General features: G+C 47.8%; 2 protein-coding genes across 12 annotated transcripts in view; one reads left to right on the top strand and one right to left on the bottom strand.

Annotated features, from left to right (window-relative positions):
- The window catches only part of NSD1 (nuclear receptor binding SET domain protein 1), a 129947-nt gene extending 103641 nt beyond the window's left edge, over positions 1–26306 (bottom strand). The window contains exons 1-3 of one of the 11 annotated variants that reach the window (XM_060197228.1): positions 26208–26304; positions 23048–23161; positions 22218–22307 (exon numbers count right to left, since the gene is read on the bottom strand). In XM_060197228.1, coding sequence (XP_060053211.1) covers positions 22218–22307; positions 23048–23077 — 120 coding nt within the window. In that variant the 5' untranslated portion in view covers positions 23078–23161; positions 26208–26304. Of the gene's footprint in view, positions 1–22217; positions 23162–24276; positions 24481–25055; positions 25186–25557; positions 25580–26207 lie in introns of those variants that run through there. The other 10 variants (XM_060197229.1, XM_060197227.1, XM_060197225.1 and 7 more) reach the window with 10 other exon arrangements.
- Positions 23813–26100, top strand: LOC132540273 (basic proline-rich protein-like). Its single transcript, XM_060197042.1, has 3 exons — positions 23813–24546; positions 24688–25325; positions 25427–26100. Exons 1-3 carry the CDS (start codon positions 23813–23815, stop codon positions 26098–26100), a joined length of 2046 nt encoding a protein of 681 aa, XP_060053025.1.
- Positions 26307–27149: the final 843 nt, after the last annotated feature.

Below are 27149 nucleotides of genomic sequence, written 5' to 3'. Positions count from 1 at the left end.
ATCCCAGTTCAAATTCCCGGCTCCCCACCTGCAGGGAGATCACTTCACAAGCAGTGAAGCAGGTCTGCAGGTGGCTTATCTTTCTCTCCCCCTCTGTCTTCCCCTCTCCATTTCTGTTGTTCTACCCAACAACAGGGGATGCATTGGATCGACCTTCCCGTGGTGCATCCCGTGAGTACCCATTCATTGGGGAAACTGACGATCCTTCCTAGCCGACTGAATCCACATGGATCCCAGTCACTTTCAAAGCCAGCAACAAGCAGCTCCTGACAGCTTTCAACCTGACCTGTTGACTGGCTACGGAAGAAGGGCAAACGCTGGAAGAAGAACCCAACAACAGCAATGGCAACAATGACAGTAACAACAAGGGCAACAAAATGGAGAAAACTACCTCCAGGACCAGTGGATTCAGAGAGGAAAAAAGATAATGATAATAAATTATAAAAATCCGGGGGCCAGGTGGTCACATACCTAGTTAAGTGCACACATTACAATGCTCAAGGACCTGGGTTCAAGCCACTGGTCCCCACCTACAGGGGAAGTTTCACAAGTGGTGAAGCAGGGCTTCAGGTGTTTCTCTGTCTCTCTCCCTATCACTCCCTTCCCTCTCAATTTCTGGCTGTCTCTATCCAATAAATAAATAAAGATAATTTAAACATTTATGAAAAATCCTTTAGTAGCATGATGAGAACATATCCACTTTTAAAAAAACCAAGGAAGAACATTGAAAGAGTAAGAGGAGTGGCCTGGCAGCAGAGCAGCAGATGAAGTGTTGGACTCTCAGGTGTGACGTTCCCCAGCATCTCACAGGCCACAGTGCTGTTCTCTCCCTCACTCGTTAATAAGATCTTGGGGGGGGGGATCTGGGAGGCAGTGGTGCTCTTGGTTAAGTACACGTGTCACCATGCTTAAGGACCTAGGTTCAAGCCACTAGTCCCCGTCCCCACCTGCAAGGGCAAAAGTTTCTCAATCGGTGCTGCAGGTGTCTGTCTCTCCCCCTCTCTTTTCTCAATTCCTCTCTGTCCTACCAATATAAGAAAAAGTACAATTAATGGCGTATTGCACCCAAGTAAAAGACTCTGGGGTGGGTGCGTGGGTGGGAAGAATACAGGTCCATGAAGGATGATAAATGACATAGTGGGGGATGTATTGTTAAATGGGAATCTGGCAAATGTTATGCATGTACAAACTATTATATTTACTGTTGAATGTAAAACATTAATTCCCCAATAAAGAAATAAAAATAATAATAAATATACAAAAAAAGGAAAAGTACAATTAACGTAGGTTTTTCTTTACCTATCTTTCTCATAATAAGTAAAATCTTAAAAAAATAAAATATTGGAAGTCAGGCAGTAGCACAGGGAGTTTAAGTGCACATGGCTCGAAGCGCAAGGACCAGCTGAAGGATCCCGGTTCAAGTCCCCGGCCTCCACCTGCAGGGGAGTCGCTTCACAAGAGGTGAAGCAGGTCTGCAGGTGTCTGTCTTTCTCTCCCCTCTCTCTGTCCTCCCCTCCTCTCTCAGTTTCTCTCTGTCCTATCCAACAATGATGACATCAATAACAACAATAATAACTACAACAATAAAACAAGGGCAACAAAAGTGAATAAATTTATATATATATATATATATATATATATATATATATATATATATATATATATATATATATATAGGGTGGGAGTAGAAAGAATACTGGTTATGCAAAGAGACTCCCACACCTGAACCTCCAAAGTCCCAGGTTCAGTCCCCAGCACCACCATAAGCCAGAGAGCTGGGGGGGGGGTTAGTAAACTTCATATATAGTTACTGAATTAGGAGTAATAGTCATATCACCTTAAAATATTATACAATGTGTGTATCTATTTCATCTGATTCATGCAAAGCTGTATAAACTATTTCTGGCTCTGGGTTGTGACTAAGTAACATAGGTGGGCAGTGCTTTGCCAAACATCACCACTACTGAGTGAACTGAAATATCACGATAAAAATCATTCATGTCATTTCAATTCACACTTAGAACATAAAATGATGTCAACTAGATTTAACTTCTTCATCAGATCCAACCCTTACTTCATTTAATCTGACAGAAGTGGCATGGTCTAAAGAAAAAATAGCAGTTAGGAAAGGGCTTACATGCCGAGGGTTCTGGTTTGAACTCCCATCACTGCATGTACTAGAACAATGCTCTGGCCTCTGCCCCTGCCTCTGCCCATCTCCCTCTCTCTCTTTCTCTCTCACACACATACACACACACACACACACACACACACACAAGCACACACGCATGCACGTGCTCAGGCAAAACTGTCATACAACATTGTTTGGAATAACATTAAAGGAAATGGGGAAACAGGTTAATTTGAAAGGCAGTTCCTCCACAAATATAGCAAATATAAAAATAGGAGAGGCAGGGACTGGGAAGTGGCACACTTGGTTGAGCCCTCATATTGCAGTGCTCAAGGACCCTAGATCAAGCCCCCGGTCCCCACCAGCAGATGGGAAAGCTTCGGGAGTGATGAAGCAGTGCTGCAGGTGTCTCTCTCCCTCTCTATCACCTCATTCCCTCTCAATTTCTGGGTTTCTCTGTCCAATAATAAGGATAATAAAGGGCTGGGTGGTAGCGCAGCAGGTTAAGCACACATGGTGCAAAGTGCCAAGGACCAGTATAAGGTTCCCGGTTCGAACCCCAGGCTCCCCACTTGCAGGGGGTTCTGTTCACAAGGTCTATCTTTCTCTCCCCCTCTGTCTTCCCCTCCTCTATTTCTCTGTCAACAAAATTAATAACAACAACAATAATAACTACAACAACAACAACAAAAAGACAAGGGCAACAAAAGGGAAATAAATAAATATAATAAAAAATTTATCCTATCCAATAACAACATTAATAACAACAATAACTACAACAACAATAAAACGAAGGCAACAAGAAGGAAATAATTTTTTAAAAGAGAGAGAGAATACAGAAATATGGGATTCAGGCAGTAGTGCAGCGAGTTGAGCACATGTGGCGCAAAGCACAAGGACCAGCCTAAGAATCCCAGTTCGAGCCCCTGGCTCCCCACCTGCAGGGGAGTCACTTCACAGGCAGTGAAGCAGGTCTGCAGATATCTCTCTTTCTCTCCCCCTGTCTTCCCCTCTTCTCTCCACTTCTCTCTATCCTACTAACAACATCAATAACAACAATAAAAAACAACAAGGGCGGCAAAAGGGGAAATAAAAAAATACATAAATATGTGGTCTGGGAGGTGGTGCAGTGGATAAAGTATCAGACTCTCAAGCATGAGGTCCTAAATTCAATCTCAGGCAGCACATGTACCAGAGTGATGTCTAGGTCTTTCTCTCTCTCTCTCCTCCTATCTTTTGCATTAGTAAATAAGTAAAATCTTAAAAAAAAAAAAAATACAGAAACAGTTCACCTGGACAATGAATGCACTGCCTTGCCACGTGTGTGCAACCCACATTCTGTGTCTTAAAAAAAAAAAAAGAAAGAAAGAAAACTTGGGGCAGAGAATAGATAGCATAATGGTTATGCAAACAGACTCTCATGCCTGAGGCTCCAAAGTCCCAGGTTCAATCCCCCGCACCACCGTAAACCAGAGCTAAACAATGCTCTGGTAAAAAAAAAAAAAGAGAAAAAGAGAAAACTCACAACTCTTAGTATCAACTCCACCATAAACTACTTTCAGTGATAAATTTTTTTAAAGAATTTATTTTTTTATTAATGAGAAGGATAGGAGGAAAGAGAAAGAACCAGCCATCACTCTGTTACATGTGCTGCTGGGGATTGAACTTGGGACCTCATGCTTTAGAATCCAATGCTTTATCCAATGCACCACCTCCCGGACTGCACATAAATAAATTTTTATTTTATTTTCTCTTCTCTTCTTTTCTTCTTTCCTCCAGGGTTATGACTGGGGCTTGGTGCCTACACTACAAATCCACTGCTCCTGGAGGCTATTTTTTTCCCTTTTGTTGCCCTTGTTGTTTATCGTTATTACTGTTATTGTTGTTGTTATTGGATAGGACAGAAAGAAATCAAGAGAGGAGGGGAATATAGGGGGAGAGAAAGATAGACATCTGCAGACCTGCTTCACCGCTTGTGAAGCGACTCCCCTGCAGGTGGGGGGCTGGGGGCTCAAACAGGGATCCTTATGTTGGTCCTTGTGCTGGTCCTCGCACTTTGCGCCATTGAGTACTTAAACCTGCTGCGCTACTGCCCAGGCCCCCAAAATATTTTTTTAAAGATTTTTTTTATTGTGCTCATTTTAAAAGCACATATACTAAGACTTATTTATTTATGAGAGAAGAGGAGAGAGGACTAGAGCATCTCTCTGGCATACACCATCAAATTCTTAATCCATTGCACTGCTTCTGGATATCAAAATCTGCTGGGAGTTGGGCGGTAGCACAGCGGGTAGTGCAGCGGGTGGTGTAAAGTGCAAGCACCGAGGTAAGGATCCCGGTTCGAGCCCCAGCTCTCCACCTGCAGGGGAGTTGCTTCACAGGCGGTGAAGCAGGTCTGCAGGTGTCTATCTTTCTCTCCCCCTCTGTCTTTCCCTCCTCTCTCCATTTCTCTCTGTCCTATCCAACAACGACGACATCAATAATAACTACAACAAGGGCAACAAAAGGGAATAAATTAATTAATTAATTTTTTAAAAACTTTTATAAAAATCTGCTGGTCTACCAGTTAAGCTATTTTCCCAGATGTGAGGTTCTAGATAGATCTTAGCATATGATATGGATAAGGTTAATTATAAAAACTGATTCAATACACTGTCAACTGAACCAACTTGGGCAAAATCCCAGTGACAATTAGCAAGGCATAAATGCCTATAATTTTACCAGGTACTAGTATAAACTGTGCCTTCCCTGCTTGCACCAGGGAGCCCCAACAGCTCCAATTACAGTACCAGGAGAAATTACACATAACAAGGGGACAATATCCTCATAATTTACAAAGAAAGACTAGCTTCTGATTCTTCCTGGCATATCAGGGACTATCATATAACCCGTAATTATTTTTAACCTAATCTAATGTGTGAATATAATTGTTCATCCTCCAAAAGGTATTGTATCCTTCCAGCATTCTTAAGCAGAGTATTATGGTATTTTATTTAAGGTCAGAAGAAATGTAAAAAGTATTTCAGGGCAGGGGTAGATAGATCATGGTTATATGCAAAAAGACCCTCATGCCTGAGGCTCCAAGTCCAAGGTTCAATCCCTCGAACCACCATAAACCAGAGCTGAACAGTGCTCTCTCTGGTAAAAATAAATAAATAAAATATCAAAAGGTGGTGAGGAAATCAGAGCACAACACTGCTGCAGAAAATATAAGTAACAGTTATTCTGGAAATTACAGTTAGGCACTTTCTCATAAAACTAAAGAGGTCATCATCACCTGATCCAGCAACTGTCCTCCATCCCAAAAGAAATACAAATGTGGGGAGTCGGGCAGTAGCACAGCGGGTTAAGCACAGGTGGTGCAAAGCAAAAGGACCGGCTCGAGGATCCTGGTTCAAGTCCCTGGCTCCCCACCTGCAGGGGAGTCACTTCACAAGTGGTGAAGCAGGTCTGCAGGTGTCTGTCTTTCTCTCCCTCTCTCTGGCTTCCCCTCCTCTCCATTTATCTCTGTCCTATCCAACAATGACATCAATAACAACAACAATAATAATAACTACAACAATAAAACAAGGGCAACAAAAGTGAATAAGTGAATATTTTTAAAAATAATCAAAAAAGAAAGAAAGAAAGAAATACAAATGTGTTTGAGGGGGTGGCGGTGGCAGAGCTACTGGTAAAGCACACACATTACCACCATGCATAAGGACCTGGTTTCAAGCCCCAGGTCCTGACCTGCAAGTGGAAGTTTCACAAGCAGAAAGCAGTGCTGCAGGTGCCCCTCTGCCTCTCAAGTTCTCTCTGCCCTAGTAAATAAAATAAACAAATCGAAAAGGCTGCCAGGAACATGCAGGCAACAAGCCCCAACAATTAAAAAATCCTGGTGGCAATTAAATGATGTTCACACAAAAGCCTGTACATTGACAGTGCTAGTAGCCAACAGCTAATGCCCAGATATCCAAATAAATGAATAAATAAAATATCAAATGATGGTGAGGATGCAAGTGGTTGAACACAGTAAAATATACCATGGGAGTGGTCTGGGAGGTGGCACAGTGGATAAGGCATTGGACTCTCATGCATGAGGTCCTGAGTTCAATCCCCAGCATCACATGTACCACAGTGATGTTTGCTTCTTTCTCTCTCTATTATTTCTCATAAATAAATAAAATCTTTGAAAAAAAAATAATAATACACCGGGAATCAGGCAGTTGCACAGCGGGTTAAGCACAGGTGGCGCAAAGCACAATGACCAGCGTAAGGATCCCGGTTCAAGACCCTGCTCCCCACCTGCAGGGAAGTCACTTCACAGGCGGTGAGGCAGATCTGCAGGTGTCTATCTTTCTCTTCCCTCTTCTGTCTTCCCCTCCTCTCTCCATTACTCTCTGTCCTATCCAACAATAACATCAATAACAACAATAATAACCATAACAATAAAACAAGAGCAACAGAAAGGGAATAAAGAGGGGCCAGGAGGTGGCACACCTGGTTAGGCACACACATTACAGTGCACAAGAATCTGGGTTCAAGCCCCTGGTCCCCACCTGCAAGGGGAAAGCTTCATGAGTGGTGAAGCAGGACTGCAGGTGTCTCTCTGTCTCTCCCTCTATCTCCTCCTCCCCTCTCAATTTCTGTCTGTATCTAATAAATAAAAATAATAATAAATAAATAACAACTTTTTTAAAAGGGAAATAAATATATTTTTAAAATACACTGTGGATACAAGGAATAAAGACACTGAGACACTATGTGGCCTGGAGGAGGTACGCTGGCCAGAGCCTATGGCCTGTGATCATGAGGCCTTCATCTGATCCCTGGCACGGCTCCTGATAATGATGCTCTGGTTCTCACACTCCTTCATCACAACTTTTTTTTTTTAATTTATTATCTTTATTTTATTTACTGGATAGAGACAGCCAGAAACCTAGAGGGAAGGGAGTGACAGAGGGGGAGAGGCAGAGAGACACCTACAGGACTGCTTCATCAATCGCAAAAACTTTCCCCCTCAGGTAGAGATTGGGGGCTCGAACCCAGGGCCTTGCACATTGTAACATGTGTGCTCAACCAGGCGTACCATCACCTGGCCCTAAAATTTGTTTTAGTCATTTTTAAAAATATCGAAATACTCAATAACTGAATGAATCTAGACAGAAGTGAACAAAATCAATCAAAAAAGGTTGTGTGCCAGGGGTAGATAACATAGTGGTTTCTGCAAAGAGACTCTCACCTCCCAAGTCTGAGGCTCAAGTCCCAGGTTCAATCCCCATACTGCCAAGAGCCAGAGCTGAGCAATGCTCTGGTTAAAAAAAAAAGAAAGAAAAAGAAAAAGATAGTCAACAACTTGTTTCGCTTTATATGTTAACTCTCTTTTTAGCTACCAGTTTCCAGATGCTAGCATGATGCCAACCAGACTTCCCTGGACAGACAACCCCACCAATGTGTCCTGGTGCTCAGACTCCCCAGAACCTGCCCCACTAGGGAAAGAGAGAGACAGGCTGGGAGAATGGATTAACCTGTCAACGCCCATGTTCAGCAGGGAAGCATTACAGAAGCCAGACCTTCCACCTTCTGCACCCCATAAATGACCCTGAGTCCATACTCCCAGAGGGTTAAAGAATAGGAAAGCTATCAGAGGAGGGGATGGGATACAGAGTTCTGATGGTGGGAATTGTGTGGAGCTGTAACCCTCTTATCCTATGATTTTGTCAGTGTTTCCTTTTTTAAATAATTAAAAAGAAAAGAAAAAAAGCACAACCAAAGGTTGTATGCCCAATAATCTATTTACATATAAATTGTATATAACCTTAAATGAAAACAACTTGAGGGGGGTGGACAGTATAATAGTTATGAAGAGACTCTCATGCCTGAGATTTCAAAGTCCAAGGTTTGCAACATGTGCACCCCTGCACCACCATAAGCCAGAACTGAACCGTGCTCATTAAAAAAATAATAATAAATAAACCTTAAATAACATACACAGCTTTAGAAATAACAGATAAGCATTTTTGAGTTGGGATGTGGGGCATTCATTAGAAAGACAGGTACAGGGAGTCTGGCGGTAGGGCAGTGGGTTAAACGCACATGGCGCAAAGCAGCGCAAGGACGGGCAAGGATCTGGGTTCGAGGTCCCGGCTCCCCACCTGCAGGGGAGTCGCTTCACAGGCGGTGAAGCAAGTCTGCAGGTGTCTATCTTTCTCTTCCCGTCTTCCCTTCCTCTTTCCATTTCTCTCTGTCCTAACGACGACATCAATAACTATAACAACAATGAAAAACAAGGACAACAGAGAAATAAAATATTTTTTAAAAAAAGAATAAAAAGAACCACTTTTTTAAATTTTATTTTATTTTTTCCCTTTTGTTGCCCTTGTTTTATTGTTGTAGTTATTATTGTTGTTGTTGTTGTTGGATAGGACAGAGAGAAATGGAGAGAGGGAGGGGAAGACAGAGAGGAGGAGAGAAAGACAGACACCTACAGACCAGCTTCACCGCCTGTGAAGCAACTCCCCTGCAGGTGGGGAGCCGGGGTTCGAACCGGGATCCTTATACCGGTCTTTGTGCTTTGTGCCACCTGCGCTTAGCCCGTTGTACTACAGCCCGACTCCCAAAAAGAACCACTTTAAAAAAAAAAAAAAGGTACAGTAAGAGTCACATTAACAATGAATTCACACTTGTCCAAAGCTTCAGCAACACAAAACACATACAAAAGAAAAAAATAAATAACCCAGTAATGACAGGAATAGTGTCACCTTCAGCTACTAAAGGACTAAACATTATTGTTTGTTTGTTTGTTTGTTTGACCAGAGCACTGTTCAGCTCTTGGCTTACGGTGGTGCTAGGGGTTGCATATGGGAACTCAATACCAGGTATGACAGTTTGCATAACTATCATACTATACATATATATTTTTTAATATTTTTACAGACGTACTTTTTCTCTCTCAGATAAAGACAAAAGGCTTGTAGGCGTTCACTTGGACATCGCACTGCTATGCCTTGCGCCAAGACCCAGGTCAAACCCAGCCTCCATCACACTGACTGAAGCTTCAGTGCTATGGCCTCTTTCACTCTCCTGTCTCCCTCAAAAAATAAAAACAGGGGGCCGGGCGTTGGTGCGCTGGGTTGTGCACACATAGTGCTAAGTGCAGGGACCAGCACAAGGATCCTAGTTCAAGCCCCTGGCTCCCCACCTGCAGCGGGGTCGTTTCACAAGTGGTGGAACTGGTTTGCAGGTGTCTATCTTTCTCTCCCCCTATCTTCCCCTCCTCTCTCCATTTCTCTCTATCCTATCCAACAACAACAACATGGGAAAATGGCCACCTGCAGGGGGAAAGCTTTGTGAGTGGTGAAAAAGTGCTGCAGGTGTCTTCTGTCTCTCTCCCTCCCCTCTCGATTTCTGTCCCTAGCCAACAGATAATAAATTAAATTTAAAATCATTAGGTGGAGAAACTGATCTGAAGCCAAGTGATAGCTCACCCACTACAGCAGGTACCAGACATGAGCATGGTTCTGTGTTTGAGCCTCAACACTATGTGGGAGCAACACAACACTGAGAAAAGCTTCCTGTATGGTGGAACAGCACTGTGATATCTCTTGAACTACCATGAAAAGAACCAAAAAGTTGGCAACCAAGAATGATGGTATCGGGGCCAGGTGGTGGCGCACCTGGTTGAGCACACGTCGGTAGTACGCAAGGAGCTGGGTTGGAGCCTCCGGTCCCCACCTGCAGGGGGAAAGCTTCACAAGTGGTGAAGCAGTGCTGCAGGTGTCCCTCTGTCTCCTCTCTATCTTCCTGTTCCTCTCACTTTCTAGCTGTATCTTTATCAAATAAAGATTTTTTAAAAATTTAAAAAAAAAGAATGATGGTAACATACATATGTGAGGTCCATACACTGCTTTAAAAAAAAAAAAAAAAAAAAACAACGGGATTAAGAGATGTAGAGTACACACTTTACTGCCAGGCATGGCTACCCCCACGCACTAAAACTGAGAGCACCAGGCGAGGGGGAGTTTCAGGAATTGTAGAGCATACTGGTATCACACTGGAGATGTACTGGAGAGAACAGGAAAGCATCATCACTCTGGCACATACAGGATGCCAGGGGTCAAACTCAAGACCTCATGCATATCCACTGTTCCACTTCCTAGGCAAGTGTGTCGCTTTCTCTACCTCCCCCTTCTTGCCCTATACCTGGGGGGTGGGAGGAGGGAAGGCAAAGACCCCACCAAGAGCAGAATCACACAGGCAAGAGAATCCACAGAAGGGCTAGAAGCAAGGAAGGGGTGACAATGATGCTTCTTTACAAATCAAATTTTCCTTATCAGGAAAACTTTAAAGACTGGGGTGCTAGACACACCTGGTGAGCCCACATGTCACAATACACAAGGAGCAGGGTTCAGGCCCCCAATACCTGCCTGCAGGGAAAGCTTCACAAGTGGTGAAGTAGTGCTGCAAGTGTCTCTCTGTCTTTATATCTGGCTTTTTTTTTTTCCTTTTACCAGAGCACTGCTCAGCTCTGGCTTATGGTGGTACAGGAGATTGAACCTGGGACTTTGGAACCTCAGGCATGAGAGTTTCTTTGTATAACCATTATGCTATCTACCCCTGCCCCTGGCTGTCTCTATCCAATAATTAAAAAACTGTCAACAGTAATCAATGTCTGTATGTTACAGACTAACAAGAGTTTGAAGAGAGAAATAAAAACACAAAGATGAGTTACTCAAAGAATGTAACTACCTCTTCCAAAAGTGCATTTCTTTTTTGTTTTGTTTTTAGTTGGGTTTTTTGTTTTTATCCTTTGTGTGTTTTTGTAATCACCAGAGCTTCACAGCTTCCAGTCACAAGCACTGCAAAGTAAACGCACAAAGTAACTGCACATGAGTTATTTGGCAGCAAAACTTTTTTTTTTTTTGCCTCCAGGGTTATTGCTGGGGCTCGGTGCCTGCATTACGAATCCAATGCTCCTGGAAGCCATTTTCCCCATTTTGTTGCCCTTGTTGTTACTGCATAGAGAAATCAAAAGAAGAGAGCAAGACAAGAGAGGGGGAGAGAAAGATAGACACCTGCTGACCTGCTTCACCACCTGTGAAGTGACCCCCTCCCGCAGATGGCTTAAACCAAGATAACTTTTTTTTAAATTTTTTATACTTATTTATTTTCCCTTTTGTTGCCCTTGTTTTTATTGTTGCAGTTATTGTTGTTGCTACTGTTGTCATTGTTGGACAGGACAGAGAGAAATGGAGAGATGAGGAGACAGTGGGGGAGAGAAAGACAGACACCTGCAGACCTGCTTCACCACTTGTGAAGCGACTCCCCTGCAGGTGGGAAGATGGGGAAGATGGGGGCTCGAACCAGGAGAGTACAGGTCCTAGAAAAAGAGGACAGAGGACATAGTGGGGGTTGTATTGTTATGTGGAAAACTGAAAAATGTTATACATGTACAAATTATTGTATTTACTGTCAAATATAAAACACTAATCCCACAATAAAGGAAAAAATAAAAAATTTTAAGTTTTTTTTTTTTTGCATCTAGGGTTATTGCTGGGGCTAGGTGCCTATACTATGAATCCACTGCTCCTGGAGTCCATTTTTCCAATTTTGTTGCCCTTGTTACTACTGTTATTGTTGTTATGGGACAGGAAAGAGAGAGATCAAGAGAGATGGGGAAGACAGAGATGGGAAAAGAAAGACAAGATACCTGCAGACCTGCTTCTACACTTGTGAAGCAACCCCTCTGCAGGTGGGAAGCCAGGGGCTTGAACGAGGATCCTTAAGCCAGTCCTTGAGCTTCATGCATTGTGCACTTAACCTACTGCAATACCACTTGGCCCCTAGCAAAACACTTTTTACATGGCTGGGTCCTTGTGAATGTAACATGGGCGCTCAGCCTGGTGTGCTCCACCCCCCCACCCCCCACTATGGCTTAATTTGCAAGTCAAATATCATTTGGTGGAAGACAAAATAGAGGGGAAAATCTGAGCATAACCGTAAAAGCTGCAGGGTCCCAGGTTCAATCACTGGCATCACCATATGCCAGAGCTGAGCAACACACTGATACCTCTCAATCTCTTGCTCTCAAGCCCTCTCTCTCTCTCCTTTTAAATAACTTTATTTTTAAAATATTTTATTTATTTATTCATGAGAAAGACGGGAGAGAGAAAGAACCAGACATCATACTGGTACATGTGCTGCCAGGGATTGAACTCAGGACCTCATCCTTAAGAGTTCAGTGCTGGGAGTTGGGTGGTGGCGCAGTGGGTTAAGCACACGTGGAACAAAGTGTAAGGACCAGCATAAGGATCCTGGTTCAAGCCCCCAGCTCCCCACCTGCAGGGGAGTCACTTCACAGGTGGTGAAGCAGGTCTGCAGGTGCCTATCTTTCTCTCCCCCTCTCTGTCTTCCCCTCCTCTCTCCATTTCTCTGTCCTAAAACAATGATGACATCAATAATTACAACAATAAGACAACAAGGGCAACAAAAGGGAATAAATAAATAAATAAATTTTTTAAGTTCAGTGCTTTATCCACTGTGCCACCTCCTGGACTAGTATTTATTTATTTTTCAAGTATTTATTTATTTTCTCTTTTCTTGTCTTATCATTGTGGTTATTATTATTGTTGTTACTGATGTTGTCGTTGAATAGGACAAGAGAGAAATCAAGAGAGATGGGGAAGACAGAGGGGGAAAGAAGGATAGACACCTGCAGAACTGCTTCATCGCTTGTGAGGCGACTCCACTGCAGTTGGGGAGCCAGAGGCTCAAACCGGGATCCTTACGCTGGTCCTTGCACTTCGAGCCACGTGCGCTTGACCTGCTGTGCTACCACCCAACCCCATCTCTCTCTTTTTTTCTCTCTCTCATAAAAAAAAGATGTCTTATAAGGTTAGGAGACAGCTCACCTGACAGAGCAGACTATACCATGTGCAAGGATCTGGGTCCCCAGCAACTCATTGGACCACAAATGATATAATGTTTCTCCTTTTTCCTGTCTATCTCTCCCCCTCCATCTTAAATGAACAAAATAGAGTAAGAAGCTGCCGGGAACAGTGCTATCACCCAGACACCAAATCCTGACACACTGACACACACACACACACACACACACACACACACACACACACACACACATACAAACACACACACAGTTGTTTTTTTTTTTTTTGCCACTGGTGCTTAGTGCCTGCACAACTCCACCATTCCCGGCAATTTCTGTTGTTGTTTTAATATTTTATTAATTTTACTTTTGAAAGATGCAGAGAGGCATGCACACACACAGAGAAACATCAGAGCACTGCTCTGGCTTATGGTGTTGTGGGGGATTGAACCTGGGACTTTGGCATGAGAGTCTGCATAAACATTATGCTATCTCTCCCTCCCAATCTTTGTATGTTTTCCCCACCAGGGTTATGCATGGAGCTTGGTGCCTACACAACAAATCTATTGCTCCACTTATTTCTCTTTCCTCTCTTTCCATTAGAACAAATAAATTGAGAAGGGAGGGAGGAAGAGATGCCTGCAGCACTGCTTCACCACTTGTGAAACTTCCCCCTCACCCCGACCCCTGCAGGTGGACACAGAGGCTTCAACCTGGGTCATTCTTTTTTAATAACTTCCTTTTAATAATTATTTTATTTTTGAGAGAGATGCAGAAAGAGAGACAGGTACACAGAGAGAGAAACACCACAGCACTGCTCAGCTCTGGCTTATGGTGGTGTGGGAGATCAAACCTGGGACTTTGGAGCCTCACGTATGAGTCTGTTTGCATAACCATTACGCGGTATCTCCCCCCACGCCCTGGAACCTGGGTCTCCATGCCTGGTTAACACATGTACTGAGTGAGCAAGCACTAGCTCCAAATAATTGTTCTTTTTTGTTTTTCAAACCAGAGCACTGCTCAACTCTGGTTCACAGTGCTACTGAGGACTTAAATTGAGACCTTGGAGGCCCAGCAAAGTATATAATTTTGTATGATCATTATGCTATTTTGCTGGTAGATCAATTACTTTTTACTTATTGGTTTTTTTTTTAATTAATTTATTTCTTTTTCTCGAGCACTGCTCAGCTCTAGCTTAAGGTGGTGCTGGGGACTGAACATGGTAGATCGCGTAGTCTCAGGCACTAATGATTTTGGAATAACCATTATGCTGTCTACCAAGCTCAGAAGATAGCAACTGACAGGCTGCGCAGTGGATGAAGGGTTGGAATTGTAGCATGAGGTCCTGAATTCAATCCCCTGCATCACAGGTGACCATACTGACATTGTGGAGGAGACAGCATAATGGTTATGCAGAGACTTTCATACCTGAGGCTCTGAAGTCCCAGGTTCAATCCCCTACACCACCACAAGCCAGAGCTGAGCAATGTTCTGGTAAAAACAAACAAACAAATAAATAGATAAATAAGGAGGAGACAGCATAATGGTTCTACAGAATCTCTAGTGCCAGAGGCTCTGAAGTCCCAGGTTCAACCCTGCTCTAGAAAAAAAAAAAAGGGGGGGGGAGACTAGCAGCAGCACACCCGCTGAGTGCACATACTACAGTGAGCATGGACCTGGGTTCAAGCCCCTGATCCCCACCTGCAGAGGGAAAGCTTCACAAATGATGAAGCAGGGCTGCAGTTGTTTCTCTGTCTCTCTTCTTCTCTATCTCCCCTCCCCTCTCATTTTCTCTCTGTCTCTATCCAGCCAATAAAGATAATTTAAAAATTAAAAAAGGGAAATCAAGACAACAATGAGATACCACTTCACTCCTGTGAGAATGTCCTACATCAGAAAAGATAACAGCAGCAAATGCTGGAGAGGGTGTGGGGTCAAAGGAACCCTCCTGCACTGCTGGTGGGAATGTCAATGGGTCCAACCTCTGTGGAGAACAGTCTGGAGAACTCTCAGAAGGCTAGAAATGGACCTACCCTATGACCCTGCAATTCCTCTCCTGGGGATATATCCTAAGGAACCCAACACACCCATCCAAAAACATCTGTGTACACATATGTTCTTGGCAGCACAATTTGTAATAGGCAAAACCTAGAAGTAACCCAGATGTCCAACAACAGATGAGTGGCTGAGCAAGTTGTGGTATATATATATATATTACTAAGTTATGAAAAATGGTGACTTCACCGTTTTCAGCCGATCTTGGATGGACCTTGAAAAATTCATGTTAAGTGAAATAAGTCAGAAACAGAAGGATGAATATGGGATGATCTCACTCTCGGGCAGAAGTTGAGAAACAAGATGAGAAAACACAAGTAGAACTTGAACTGGAATTGGCGTATTGCACCAAAGTAAAAGACTCTGGGGTGGGTGGGTGGTATGGAGAATACAGATCCAAGAAGGATGACAGAGGACCTAGTGGGGGTTGTATTGTTATATGGAAAACTGGGAAATGTTATGCATGTACAAACTATTGTATTTACTGTTGAATGTAAAACATTAATTCCCCAATAAAGAAATTTAAAATAAAATTAAAAAAGGGAGTCGGGCGGTAGCGCAGCAGGTTAAACACACGTGGTACGAAGCACAAGGACCCGGTGTAAGGATCCCGGTTCGAGCCCCAGCTCCCCACCTGCAGGGGAGTGGCTTCACAGGCAGTGAAGCGGGTCTGCAGGTGTCTCTCTTTCTTTCCTCCTCTGTCTTCCCCTCCTCTCTCTCCTCCTGTTTTCTCCTCCTCTCTCCATTTCTCTCTGTCCTATCTAGCAATGACATCAAGAACAACAACAATAAAACAACAAGGACAACAAAAGGCAAAATAAATATAAAAAAAATAGGGGGTCAGGAAGTAGCGCAGCAGGTTAAGCGCACATGGGGCAAAGCGCAAGGACCCGTTCAAGGATCCTGGCTGAAGCCGCAGGCTCCCCACCTGCAGGGGGTCTCTTCACAAGAGGTGAAGTAGGTCTGCAGGTGTCCTCCTCTGTCTCCCCTCCTATCTCGATTTCTGTCTGTCCTATCCAACAATGACATCAATAACATCAATAATAATAATAACAATTTTTAAAAAACGAGGGCAATAAAAAAAAGGAAAAAATGGCCTCCAGGAGCAGTGGATTCGTAGTGCAGGCACCCAGCCTCAGAATAACCCTGGAGGCAACAAAAAAGGAAAAAGTCTAAGGAGCCAGATGGCAGCGGCGTACCTGGTTGAGCACACATTACATGCACAAGGACCCAGGTTTGAGACCCTGGTCCCCAACTGCAGAGTGAAAGCTTCGCAAGTGGTGAAGCAGGGTGTCTTTGTCTTTTGTCTCTTTCCCTCTCAATTTCTGACTATCCAACAAATAAAGATAATTACTAAACAAATAATTTTTTTTAAAAAAAAAGAATGATGCCATCAATAACATAGAAAGTGCCCGCTTGTGGTCCGGGAGGTGGTGTAGTGGCTAAGGAACTAGACTATCAAGCATGAGGGCCTGAGTTCAATCCCCAGCAGCACATGTACCAGAGTGATGTCTGGTTCTTTCTCTCTCTCTTCCTATCTTTCTCATTAATAAATAAAAATTTTTAAAAAAAAAAAAAAAAAAAAAAGAGAAAGTGCCCACCTGGCCATGAAAGAGGTTTAAAAGTGAATGAGCAGCTTGTCAACAGCTAGAATTTCTTGGTCTGAAGAAGTCAGGTTAAGGCCTTTCATGCAGCAGAGTGGTATTAAGATAAATCAACGCAGGGGCCAGGTGTTGGTGCACTTGGTTAAGCACACACATTACAGAGCACAAGCACACAGGCTCAAGCCCCTGGTTCCCACCTGCAGGGGGAAAGCTTCATGAGTGGTGAAGCAGGGCTGCAGCAAGTGTCTGTCTCCCTCTCTCTTTCCCCTTCCTTCTCGATTTCTGTCTCTATCCAATAATAAATAAATAAATAATATTTTAAAAAGATAAATCAATGCAAATAAGTGACAGTGAAGAGAATGAAGGGGACACGAGATGAAGCAGAGGAAAAGGACTGATTGAAGGAGTGGTGGTCAAAAAACTGGTGACCAGTTTGATCACCAGCATCATATGGTAAAGTGATGCTCGGGTTCTAAGAAATGAACATATCTTTCAAGCAAGTCAGTAATGTAACTGGGTGTGGGAGGTAGTTCACCCAGTAGGCCATGTGACTTGCCCTGTCTGCAGAGTGGGCTTGAGCCCAGATACCACATGGTGTCCTGGCTTGAGGGGAAACTCCACTGCTGTGGTAGTCCTCTCCCTCTCTGAAATAAAATTATCAAGTTGGCCCAAGAGCCGTGTAATTACACATGTGCAAGGCCTCAGCAATATATACAGAGTGCAGGTAGATAATATAATGGTTATGCAAGAGACTTACAAAAGAAAGTACTCGACCGAGGGGGAGAGAGGGACAGACATCTGCAGAACTGCTTCACTGCCTGTTGAACGGCTCCCCTGCAGGTGGGGAGCTGGGGGCTCTAACCGGGATCCTTACTCCTGTCCTTGTGCTTCGCGCCACGTGCACTTAACCCGCTGCGCTACTGCCCGACTCCCTCTGTATCTTTAAAAAAGAAAAGAAAGTACTCAACCCAAAGGGACAGGTAGTGTCACTTTCAGTGAGTAAAGTACTAAATTGCTTTGTTTTGTTTTGTTTTCAGGTAGAAGACAGAGGGCCAGCAAAATAGCTCACCTGGATATTATACTGGTTTGCTTTATGTAACCTAGGTTCAAACTCAGTCCCCACTGCACTGAAGAAATCTGAGTGCTGTGATCTCTTCCATGGCCTTACTATCTCTGTCTCTATCTTAAATTAAAATAATAATAGTAATAATAACAATAAAATAGAGAGAAACCACAGTATCAAAGCTCCCTTCAATGCGGTGGGGGCCAGCCTCAAAGCTGGGTCACGCATACGGCTAGACAGCACACTATCCAAACACCTCATCAGCCCTAAATGGTGACTTTTTAAGATTTATTTATTTATGATAATCAACCACAGCATCTCTGACACATGGAAGCAGTTTTATCAAGCACCTCAATGTACAAAACACTGTACGCTTGCTTACATGTGTACTGGCAGGAATCAGATGATGTCAACCCAATTAACTATGAATGTGCTGGGTCAGGATTATTAAGTTCAATGACAAACACTGTCTGCAGAAAAAAAATAACTGAAAAGCAGATGAAGGTAAACAGAAGAGACTGTTCATTTATAATAAAAGGAGGCAGTCTACTTAACGGTAGATATGCAAAATAAAAGCCAGTATGTGTTCTCTCAATTCCAGACTGGGGGTTTACAACTCTAACAACTACCCTTACTCTCACCATGAAAATGAAATCTCCTCCTATCACAGTATTACAAATAGAAGAAACCAACAGCACTTGTTAAAGATTTCCTGAAATGCCCAGACTTGGGCTGACAAAACAGCTCATGTGGCTAGTGTGCTGCTTTGCCATTTAGGACCCAGGTTTGAGACAGCTCTCCATCCACTGTACTGGAGAAGTTTCAGGTACTGCGTCCTCTTTCACCCTCTCTGCCTCTGCCTCTCTCTATCTGAAAAAAGAAGCTGGGGAAATGGCATTATGCAAGTAACTTTCATGCCAGAGGCACCTTTGGCCAGGTTGAATCCCCAACGTGACCACCATAAACCAGAGCTGAGCTAGGAAAACAAAACAACAAAACAGCCCTGAGCACACAAAGTACTACGTACCTGGCTTCATCAAAGACCAGCTGTGTGTAGTCTCAACACATCAACGGTGTACAACTATACTTTATTTTAAGTGCAGCACTGATCAGCTCTGGCTTATGGTGGTGTGGGGGACTGAACCTGGAACTTTGGAACCTCAGGCATGAGAACCTGTTTGCATAACCCCTTATGCTATCTAACCCCACATAATGTCGTGCAACTACAAAGAGTTATTTTTAGTTACATCTTTGCCAAGTTATACTGTTCAGCTAAACTTGCATTAGGAGACTGATTTCACTATTTTAAGTCCCCCTTAAAAAACACCACAGCGGGGGTCGGGCAGTGGCACAGTGGGTTAAGCGCACATGGCGCAAAGCGCAGGGACCGGCTTAAGGATACCGGTTCGAGCCCCCGGCTCCCCACCTGCAGGGGAGTCGCTTCACAGGCGGTGAAGCAGGTCTGCAGGTGTCTATCTTTCTCTCCTCTTCTCTGTCTTCCCCTCCTCTCTCCATTTCTCTCTGTCCTATCCAACAACGAATTGCGTCAACAAGGGTAATAATAATAACCACAACGAAGCTACAACAAGGGCAACAAAAGGGGGAAAAAAATGGTCTCCAGGAGCGGTGGATTCATGGTGCAGGCACCGAGCCCAGCAATAACCCTGGAGGAAAAAAAAAAAATCAAAGCAGGGAGTCAGAAGGTAGCACAGTGGGTTAAGCACACGTGGCACAAAGCACAAGGACTGGCAGAAGGATCCCGATTCAAGCCCCCAGCTCTCCACATACACGGGGTTCGATTCACAGGCATTGAAGCAGGTCTGCAGGTGTCTTTCCTCCTCTGTCTTCCCCTCCTCTCTCCATTTCTCTGTCCTATCCAACAACAACGACATCAATAACAACAATAAAACAACAAGGGCAACAAAAGGGAAAATAAATAAATATAAAAATTTTTTTAAAAAAAATGCCAAAGGGGGGGCTGGATAGTGGCACACCTGGTTAAGCACGTTTCTTACAATGCACAAGGACCCAAGTTTGAACCCCTGGTCCCTACCTGCAGAGGGAAAGCTTTGTGGGTGGTGAAGCAGTGCTGCAGGTATCTATCTTTGTGTCTAATTCCCCTTCCCCTCTCAATTTCTGTCTATACCCAACAAATAAAGATAATTTTAGTGGTCCGAGAAGTGGCGCAGTGGTAAAGCTTTGGACTCTCAAGCATGAGGTCCCGAGTTTGATCCTTGACAGCACATGTGCCAGAGTGATGTCTGGTTCTTTCTCTCTCCTATCTTTCTCATAAACAAATAAAATCTTTAAAAAAAAAAAAAGATAATTTTAAAATTAAAAAAAAAAATAGCAAAGGAGAAAATCATTTAATTAATTAATTTCAATCACAACCTTAACTAAAGATCTGAGAGAGTAAGATTAAACAAAAATGCTTGGATAGTGTGGTGCTTTGCCATGTACACAACCCAGAGACTGGCCCCCACTGCACTAAAGGAAGCTTTGGCACTGTGGTGATTGTCTAAAAATAAAACAAAACAGAAGATAAATATAGATGCTTCTTTATTGTTATTTTTAATTTTATTTATTTATTATCTTTCCCCCAGGGTTATTGCTGGGGTTCAATGCCTGTACTATGAATCTACTGCACCTGGAGGCTATTTTTTCCCTTTTGTTGTCCTTGTTGTTTATCATTGTTGTGGTTACTATTATTGTTGTTATTGCTGTCATTGTTGTTAGATAGGACAGAGAGAAATCGAGAGGAAAGGAAGACAGAGAGAAAGACAGACACCTGCAGACCTGTTTCACTGCTTGTGAAGCGACTCCCGTGCAGGTGGGGAGCCGGGGGCTCGAACCGGGATCCTTATGCCAGTCCTTGCACTTTTGCACCACGTGCACTTAACCCGCTGTGCTACCGCCCGACTCCCCATTTGGATATTTCTAAAGTTAAGTCATAGGCCATACAAAAGCATCAACTTAAAAATTATCAATTTAATGTTGCCATGAAAAAAGCTCCTGCAGTTGCCTACACAGAGCCAGACTAAATTCTTGGGGCCTTCAGTGACCCAGGAATCTGCTGTTCCCCACTCCTGACCTAGATGAACATCTATCTATACTCTCCGATCTAGAGTTTTCTGCAAATATAAAAGCGACCTGTATATGTAAGATAAATTTCAAATCTGCCTGTGCTGCTAACTCCCTAATCAGCCTATTCACCATTTTCAAAAAAAAAAAAAAAAAATTAAACATAAAACTGGGGCAAGGTAGTGGCCCACCTGGTTGAACAAACACAAGTGTAACAAGGACCCAGGTTCAACCCAACCACAGGGGGGAAAGCTTTATGAGTGGTCAGAGGGTGCTATCTCCCCATCCCTCAGTATTTCTGTCTCTATCCAAACTAAATATAAAACAACATACATAAACCTAAGACAATAGACTCAAGATAACCACTAGAACAAATTCTGTAAAACTGCAACTGCTAAGGTAACAAACCAAGGAATACCAATGCATACTTCAGACATGAAGCAACAGAAAACAAAAGTGACACACCCACATTCTACCTCTGGAACTTGAAGGGATATCTGAGAAAGTCAGTGCACTCAAAACAGAATGGTCCTGAAGCACACCGTGAAATCTGCCGGGTACAGACTACTCCAGAGGCATGGGGGGGGGGGCCTTCTGATGACATTTACAGGTGACTGACAATGTATCTGGTCAAAAACAAAGTCAGAACCAAATATTATAAACTGGAAGCAACAGTTTAAAAATCGAGTCATTTGAGATTGAAAAGTTTTAACGAAGGCTGAGACGCCAATTGACGATTTACAGTCAAGAAATTCTGCAATAAGATGAAATAAAAACAGAACTTTACATTTACTGATAATCTGACAAGAGTGCATAGCACTGCTGAGTTAACTCCAACAGTTTTCCTCCATTTCTATACAAACGCCGCACATTACCTACCGCACACCAAAAACCAGAAAAGGTTCAAGAGCCTATTCTGATGCCATAAACTATTTTAAGAAAAAAAAAAAAAAAAGCTGTACTTGACAAAGCAGGCTAAATTTTGACTAATGTCCAGTCTTCTCATCTTACTGATTTACTGATTTAGTGTCCCCAAAACACACTTCTCTTGCACCAAGTCACCCCATCAACTAAGAAAACAAGCCACGCCTTCTGCAGAAACTGAATGTACTCTTACCGACAAGCCAAAGCCCACTTACAAATTAAGGGAAAAAAGACCTAAAATCGAATGCAAAAAAAAAAAAGCCTAGTGTCTTTACTGGTGAGTTATTTGGGAAAATCTGCAAAGAATCATACTCATAGAGATAAATTTACAAACCAAAGTAAAATTTCCCCCCAAAAGCTTAACATTAGCAACAGGCTTCCAGCTGTGAATTGATAAGCAACCAAAAAAAAACCCAGTAGTTAGGTTTCCCTATATGTTGCCTGTATATATACACTTATGTATATATTCAAGTTGTACCAAAAACTGCTTACAAATGGCAATTCCTGTGAAGTAGATGATGATGAAGTTCCAGGTAATTCTAGCATGTTTCCTAATGTACTCGTACTGGAGTCTGGATCATCCTGAAAAGATAAATTTATTGAGTTTAATTGCTCTTCTATAGGAACGTTTGTAACTCCTAGTGAAAGGGGGGCTGGGAGAAGGGCTGCTTTTTCATTGCTGCCGTCCACTTCATTTCTTTGCTTATTTTTCTGTGTTTCAGTCTGAGGAGCTAATGACAAGAATGGCGGTTTGACTGCACAGAGTCTACTGTCTGGTGTGCTGTCTTGTTCATTTCCCATGGCCACGTCTACACCATTCTCTGATTTAGGCTCAACATTGCAGGTGGCATTGGTCTGAGTTTCCTCAAAGATCTCCTCTATACTCTCATCCTCTGTGACTGGCTGTTCTGGGTCCATTTCAGAATCTACATCTGCATCGTCCGCACAAGTAAAATTCTCAAAGTGCAGAAGGCCATTCTTGAGAGTCTTTGTGACTTTTACCTGGAGTTCAGGGGAGTTATTACAAGAGGGTTCCTCTTTCATAGCAAGTGCTGTTGGACCACCAGGACTCAAGGAAGTGCAAACCACTGGCGACTGAGCTCTTGAATCACTTTTTTCAGGGTCTTGAAAGGACTCTGATCCATCAGCAGACCCATTTAAATATTCTACATTGATCATGGAGGCCAAATCCTGTAGTCTCCGCAGTGGAATGTAACAAGATGGAGAATCTTGTCCATAAGCATTTTGGGATGTTCCACTGGAAGTCGACAACTGCATAGTACACCCATTAAGTGGTTGAGAAAAATTGGATTGACCATTACCGAAAGGGCTGTCCTTGTCTTCAGGGGCATCTAAATTCACTGGATTGGAAAAGGGCAGCAGACAATTTCTTCGAGGGAGCTCGCAGGTCTGATCCATTCTGGGCCACCATCAACCTGGAATCCAAAAACACAGCAATTAATCTGAGCTGATAGGCCATCTGACTCTTATCTTCAAAATGGCAGCCACTTCTCAAGGCCTAGTGGCCTGGATGCCTGTCTGCTGTACTTCCAGGGGCGGAAAAAGTTCCCCAGCTGACGAGGGAAAAATGGCCTCGGCGAGCCTCCGCAAACTCCATCTTCCCAGAGCCCGGCCGATCGTGCCACATGGAGACAGCCCGGCCCTTTTTCCCCCGCACTGCAGGCCGGTGGACACTTGGGCTGAACTCGAGTGAAAATCGCTCTGGCAGGAGAAACTCCCCAATCTCCACGGGGACTCGTCGTCCTCCTCCCCCGCTGCGGGTGCGGGGGTCGGATCGGCCTCCCGGAGGGAGGGGAGCCGCGGCGTCCGCGGGGTGCTCCGGGCGCTGCACAAAAAGGTTGCCCCCTCGGCTCGCTCCGGAGCAGCGGTCACAATAGCGCTGCCCCCTGCGCCCGGCCGGCGCCCCAGCTCCGCAGCGGCCGTGCCCGGAGCCCGCCGCCCAGACGGCAGGCCGGGCCGGTGCACGGCGGCGGGGCCCGCGGGGCCGGGGAGCCCGGAGGCGGCGGCGGCGGCGGCGGCTGCAGCCGAGTCAGGGCAGCGGTAGCAGCTGCTCCGGCTTGACAAACATGGCTGCTGCCGCCGTCGCCGCCGCCGCCGCCGCCGCCGCCGCCGCCTGCCCGGGCCGCGCTCCTTCCCGCAGTCGCGGCGGCTCCCCCGTCCAGTCCGGCCGATCGCGCCCCGCCGGCCCCGGCGACGAGCAAAGTTTGCCGCGGGAGGCCGCTCGGCCCCGCGCTCCCGGCCGACTCCCGGGAGGAGGCGGAGGCCGAGGTGCGCGCGGGAGGCCGGCGGGGCACGGGCCGCGCCGCCGCCGGGAGGAAGTTGGCCGCGGCGGCCCGGCCGAGCTAGGCCTGAGCCCGGCTGGTAGTGATGGAGGGGGAGGAGGCCCGCCGGGCTGCGGCGCCGCCGCCCCGGCCCCGCACCGCGCCCGCCGGGCCCGCACCCTCACCTCACGGCCACCACCATGTTCCCCGCCCGGCCGCCACCGCCCGTCCCCGCGCCGCCCGCCCGCCCGCCGCGGCGCACTAGTTACCGTGCCCCGCGCCCCCTCCCGGGCCGGCTGGGGGGAGGGGGTGACCCTCATTACACTGGGGCGCGAGCGCAGAGGCGGGGAGAGCGCGGGGCCGCTCCCGCACCCCCCTCCCCCCGCGTCTCTCTTCTGGGGCGAAGGCAGCGAGCGCGACCTGCCCCGGCCAGTGCCGCTGCCGCCGCCTCCACCTCCTCACACCCCCACCGCGCGCGCCCCCGCGGCGGCGCGTGCGACCGAGCGCCTCGCGCCGGCCCGCGTGCGACTGGGCCCCGGGTGCGCGCGCCCCTGCCCCCACCGCGCGCGCGCCCGCGCCCGCGCCTCACTCTTTGGGGTTCAGAGCGGGTGAAGCCCGGCTCGCGAGCGCGCCGCCCAATCAGCGGAGCCGCCGCGGTCGCCCCCTTCCCCCCCCCACAGCGGCCCCGGGCCTACGGGCAGACCGGCCGCCCGGGCGGGGCCTGAGGCCGACTCCCCCGGGGTCTCGCGCGCCTCCCCTGAGGGTCGGGGCCTGCGGGCGTCGTGGGTGGCACTCGCATCCCCTCACCTACCTGGGGGCACCGCCCCGGCCCGGGCTACGGCGGACCCCGATAGCCTGCTCGCCTGGGCCCCGGGGCCCGCCGGCACCTGGCCCGGCCGAGGCCTGTCCGCCAGCCCCGCTCGGGCCCGCGTCAGCCCGGCCTCCATCTTAGGTTACAGCCCGGGCTCCCCATCCACTGGGCACCTGCCCTCAGCCCGCTCGGCTCGGCCCGAGGCCAGGGCCGCCCACTCCCGCCCGTGGGGCTCACCTGGGCGCTGGGGCTGGGGGCTTCGAGGCCTCGGGCCCCGAGCAGGCGGGCCGCAGGTGAAGCCCTTGGCCCGGCCGCACCCCAAACCCACGGCACCACCACCACAGACCCAGCTGAGCAGAAACAAAATGGAGGCACAGCTCGGGTCTGCCTCCCCGAGCCGAGCTCGGCCGCCCCGGGGCTCCCTCCGGCCGCAGGCCCGACGCCCGCCAAGCAGGAGGCCGGCTCGTCCGGGCGCCGCGGGCCGCCGCCACAGCGCAGCGCACACAGGCCCGGCGCTCGGCCCTGCGCTCCCGCCGCCCCTCGCCCGCCACCCCTTCCCCTCCCCTCCACTCCCCTCCCCTCCCCCGGGCCTCTCCCTCCCCGGCCAGGCAACGCGGGGCGAGCAGCCACCCGGAGCCGGGTCGGGTCGGGTTACCAGCCCGGGCGCTGGCCGGCCGCCGGGCCCGGTCCGGAGGAGGAGGCCGGGAGACCCCCGCGGCCCCTGACAGGGCGCCCGCACCTCGGCCTGCCGCCCCCGCCCCGCGAGGCCGCCTTCCCTGCCCGGCCCGGCCCGGCCCGGCCCGGCCTGGCCTGGCGGGACGAGGCTCCCTGCGCACCCCGGGGTCCTCGGGCCTCGCAGCCTCGGGCGGGGCGGGGGAGGGGTCCGCTGAACCCTGCACCGCCCCCCGCGCCCCGCCGGGTCGGGCCTGGCACGGGGCGCCGGGGCGCGGGCCGGGGCCCCCCGAGGGGCCGCGCCTCGCACGGCGGACGCCGCAGTTCTCCGCACCCAGGCAGACGGCCCTCTCGTGCCACCCGCGCAGGCCGCGGGCTCCGCAGCCGGGCTGCCCGGGGGGCGCGCGCCTCGCCCCGCGGGCCGGGCACCGAGACCCCGGCGGGGCGGAGGGCAGCGGCGGCCGAGGCGCGTGAGCCGGCCCAGCCCGCTGGCCTCACCCGGGCCAGGGGCGCCCTGCTGCTCGGCGAGCGCTCGGGGGCACCTCGAGGCCTGCGCCCGGGTGGCGGGGCCGCCAGCACCGGCCTAGCGCGGCCGCGGCGCGTCTGCTGAGCCGGGGCGGCACGGGGCAGGCCGGGGACGCGGAGCCCAGGCTACACCAAGCCCACGACTCCGGCCCCGGGGAGACTGCGCCGCCTGCTCCCGGGCTGCGGGCTCACCTCGGGAGCTGGCTGGTCCCTAGGGCGCTAAGCGCATCCTTGCGACTCAGAGAGAGTCACAAGCGACCGCCAGAAAAATCCCACCTCCTCCAGAAAGGCTTCTGTGATTGAGGCTAACTCCATCTCCAAGCTGAGGGCGCCGCCCTCGGGGGCCACGTGACCGCCATTCCTCCCCGGGCTTAGTAAATGTGCATAATTATTGCCCCGGTGGAGTGTTTACCGCAGCCCTCCTCGCCCGGAGCCCGGAGCCCACCTGGGAGAGGGTGGCTTTGGCGGGGCCCTGGGTGGCATCCGCGCCCGGCCGTCTAAACCCCACCCGGGGCCTGCCTTCCGCGACCTCCCGCCTGGAGCGTGCCCCGCGGGCTGGGTTTCGCCACGGCCTGAGCTGCCTGCCCTCCAAGGCCTACGTCTAGCCATGGAGGCCGCACAAGGTCCGGGGTGCGGGTCCTGCCTAGACAGCAAGGGGGCCTTACTCGAGGCGAGGTGCACCCCAGAAGCAGAGCGACTGGGGGGCACCACTGTGACCCCAGGAGGCCCTCTTTTGAAGGGCAAGCAGCGGTACCCTGGATGTCCCCAGGCGCCAGGGCCCTGATCCCTCTGCGGGAAGAGCGAGGTCTGCTCTTCACCTTCCGTGGAGACCAGCCCTTTGTTCTGCAGGGAGCCAGTCCCTCAGCCCACCCACAGGGGTAGCTCTCTGGAAAGGTTCTGGTGGATTCCTTCTTCACGCCTTAGAGTTTTGACTGGCAATCTCCCTCCTTACCAAACCTCAATTCCTCTGCTCCTTTTCTGTCCTAGCCGAGAGCCTGGCAGCTGCCAATATACATATGACCTTCAGCCAGTCACTGGGTAGTCCCAAGCTTCAGTTTCCCCCACCTATGGCTTCCAATGTGTGTGTGTGTGTGGCTAGGATCCTGTGAGGTGAGAGTGAGTCAGGGGCCTTCA

Source organism: Erinaceus europaeus, chromosome 9 (assembly GCF_950295315.1).
Source record: "Erinaceus europaeus chromosome 9, mEriEur2.1, whole genome shotgun sequence".
In the NCBI taxonomy this organism is placed as follows: Eukaryota; Metazoa; Chordata; class Mammalia; order Eulipotyphla; family Erinaceidae; genus Erinaceus; species Erinaceus europaeus.
The sequence above is the reverse complement of the archived record's forward strand: the minus strand, read 5'-3'. Positions and strand labels throughout refer to the sequence as shown.

Coding starts and splice junctions, on each gene's coding strand:
- LOC132540273 (XM_060197042.1), top strand. CDS start 23,813: ATGGCTGCTGCCGCCGTCGCCGCCGCCGCCGCCGCCGCCGCCGCCGCC. Junction 24,547..24,687: donor CGCGTGCGACTGGGCCCCGG/GTGCGCGCGCCC, acceptor CCCCCCCCACAG/CGGCCCCGGGCCTACGGGCA. Junction 25,326..25,426: donor CCACAGCGCAGCGCACACAG/GCCCGGCGCTCG, acceptor CTCCCCGGCCAG/GCAACGCGGGGCGAGCAGCC.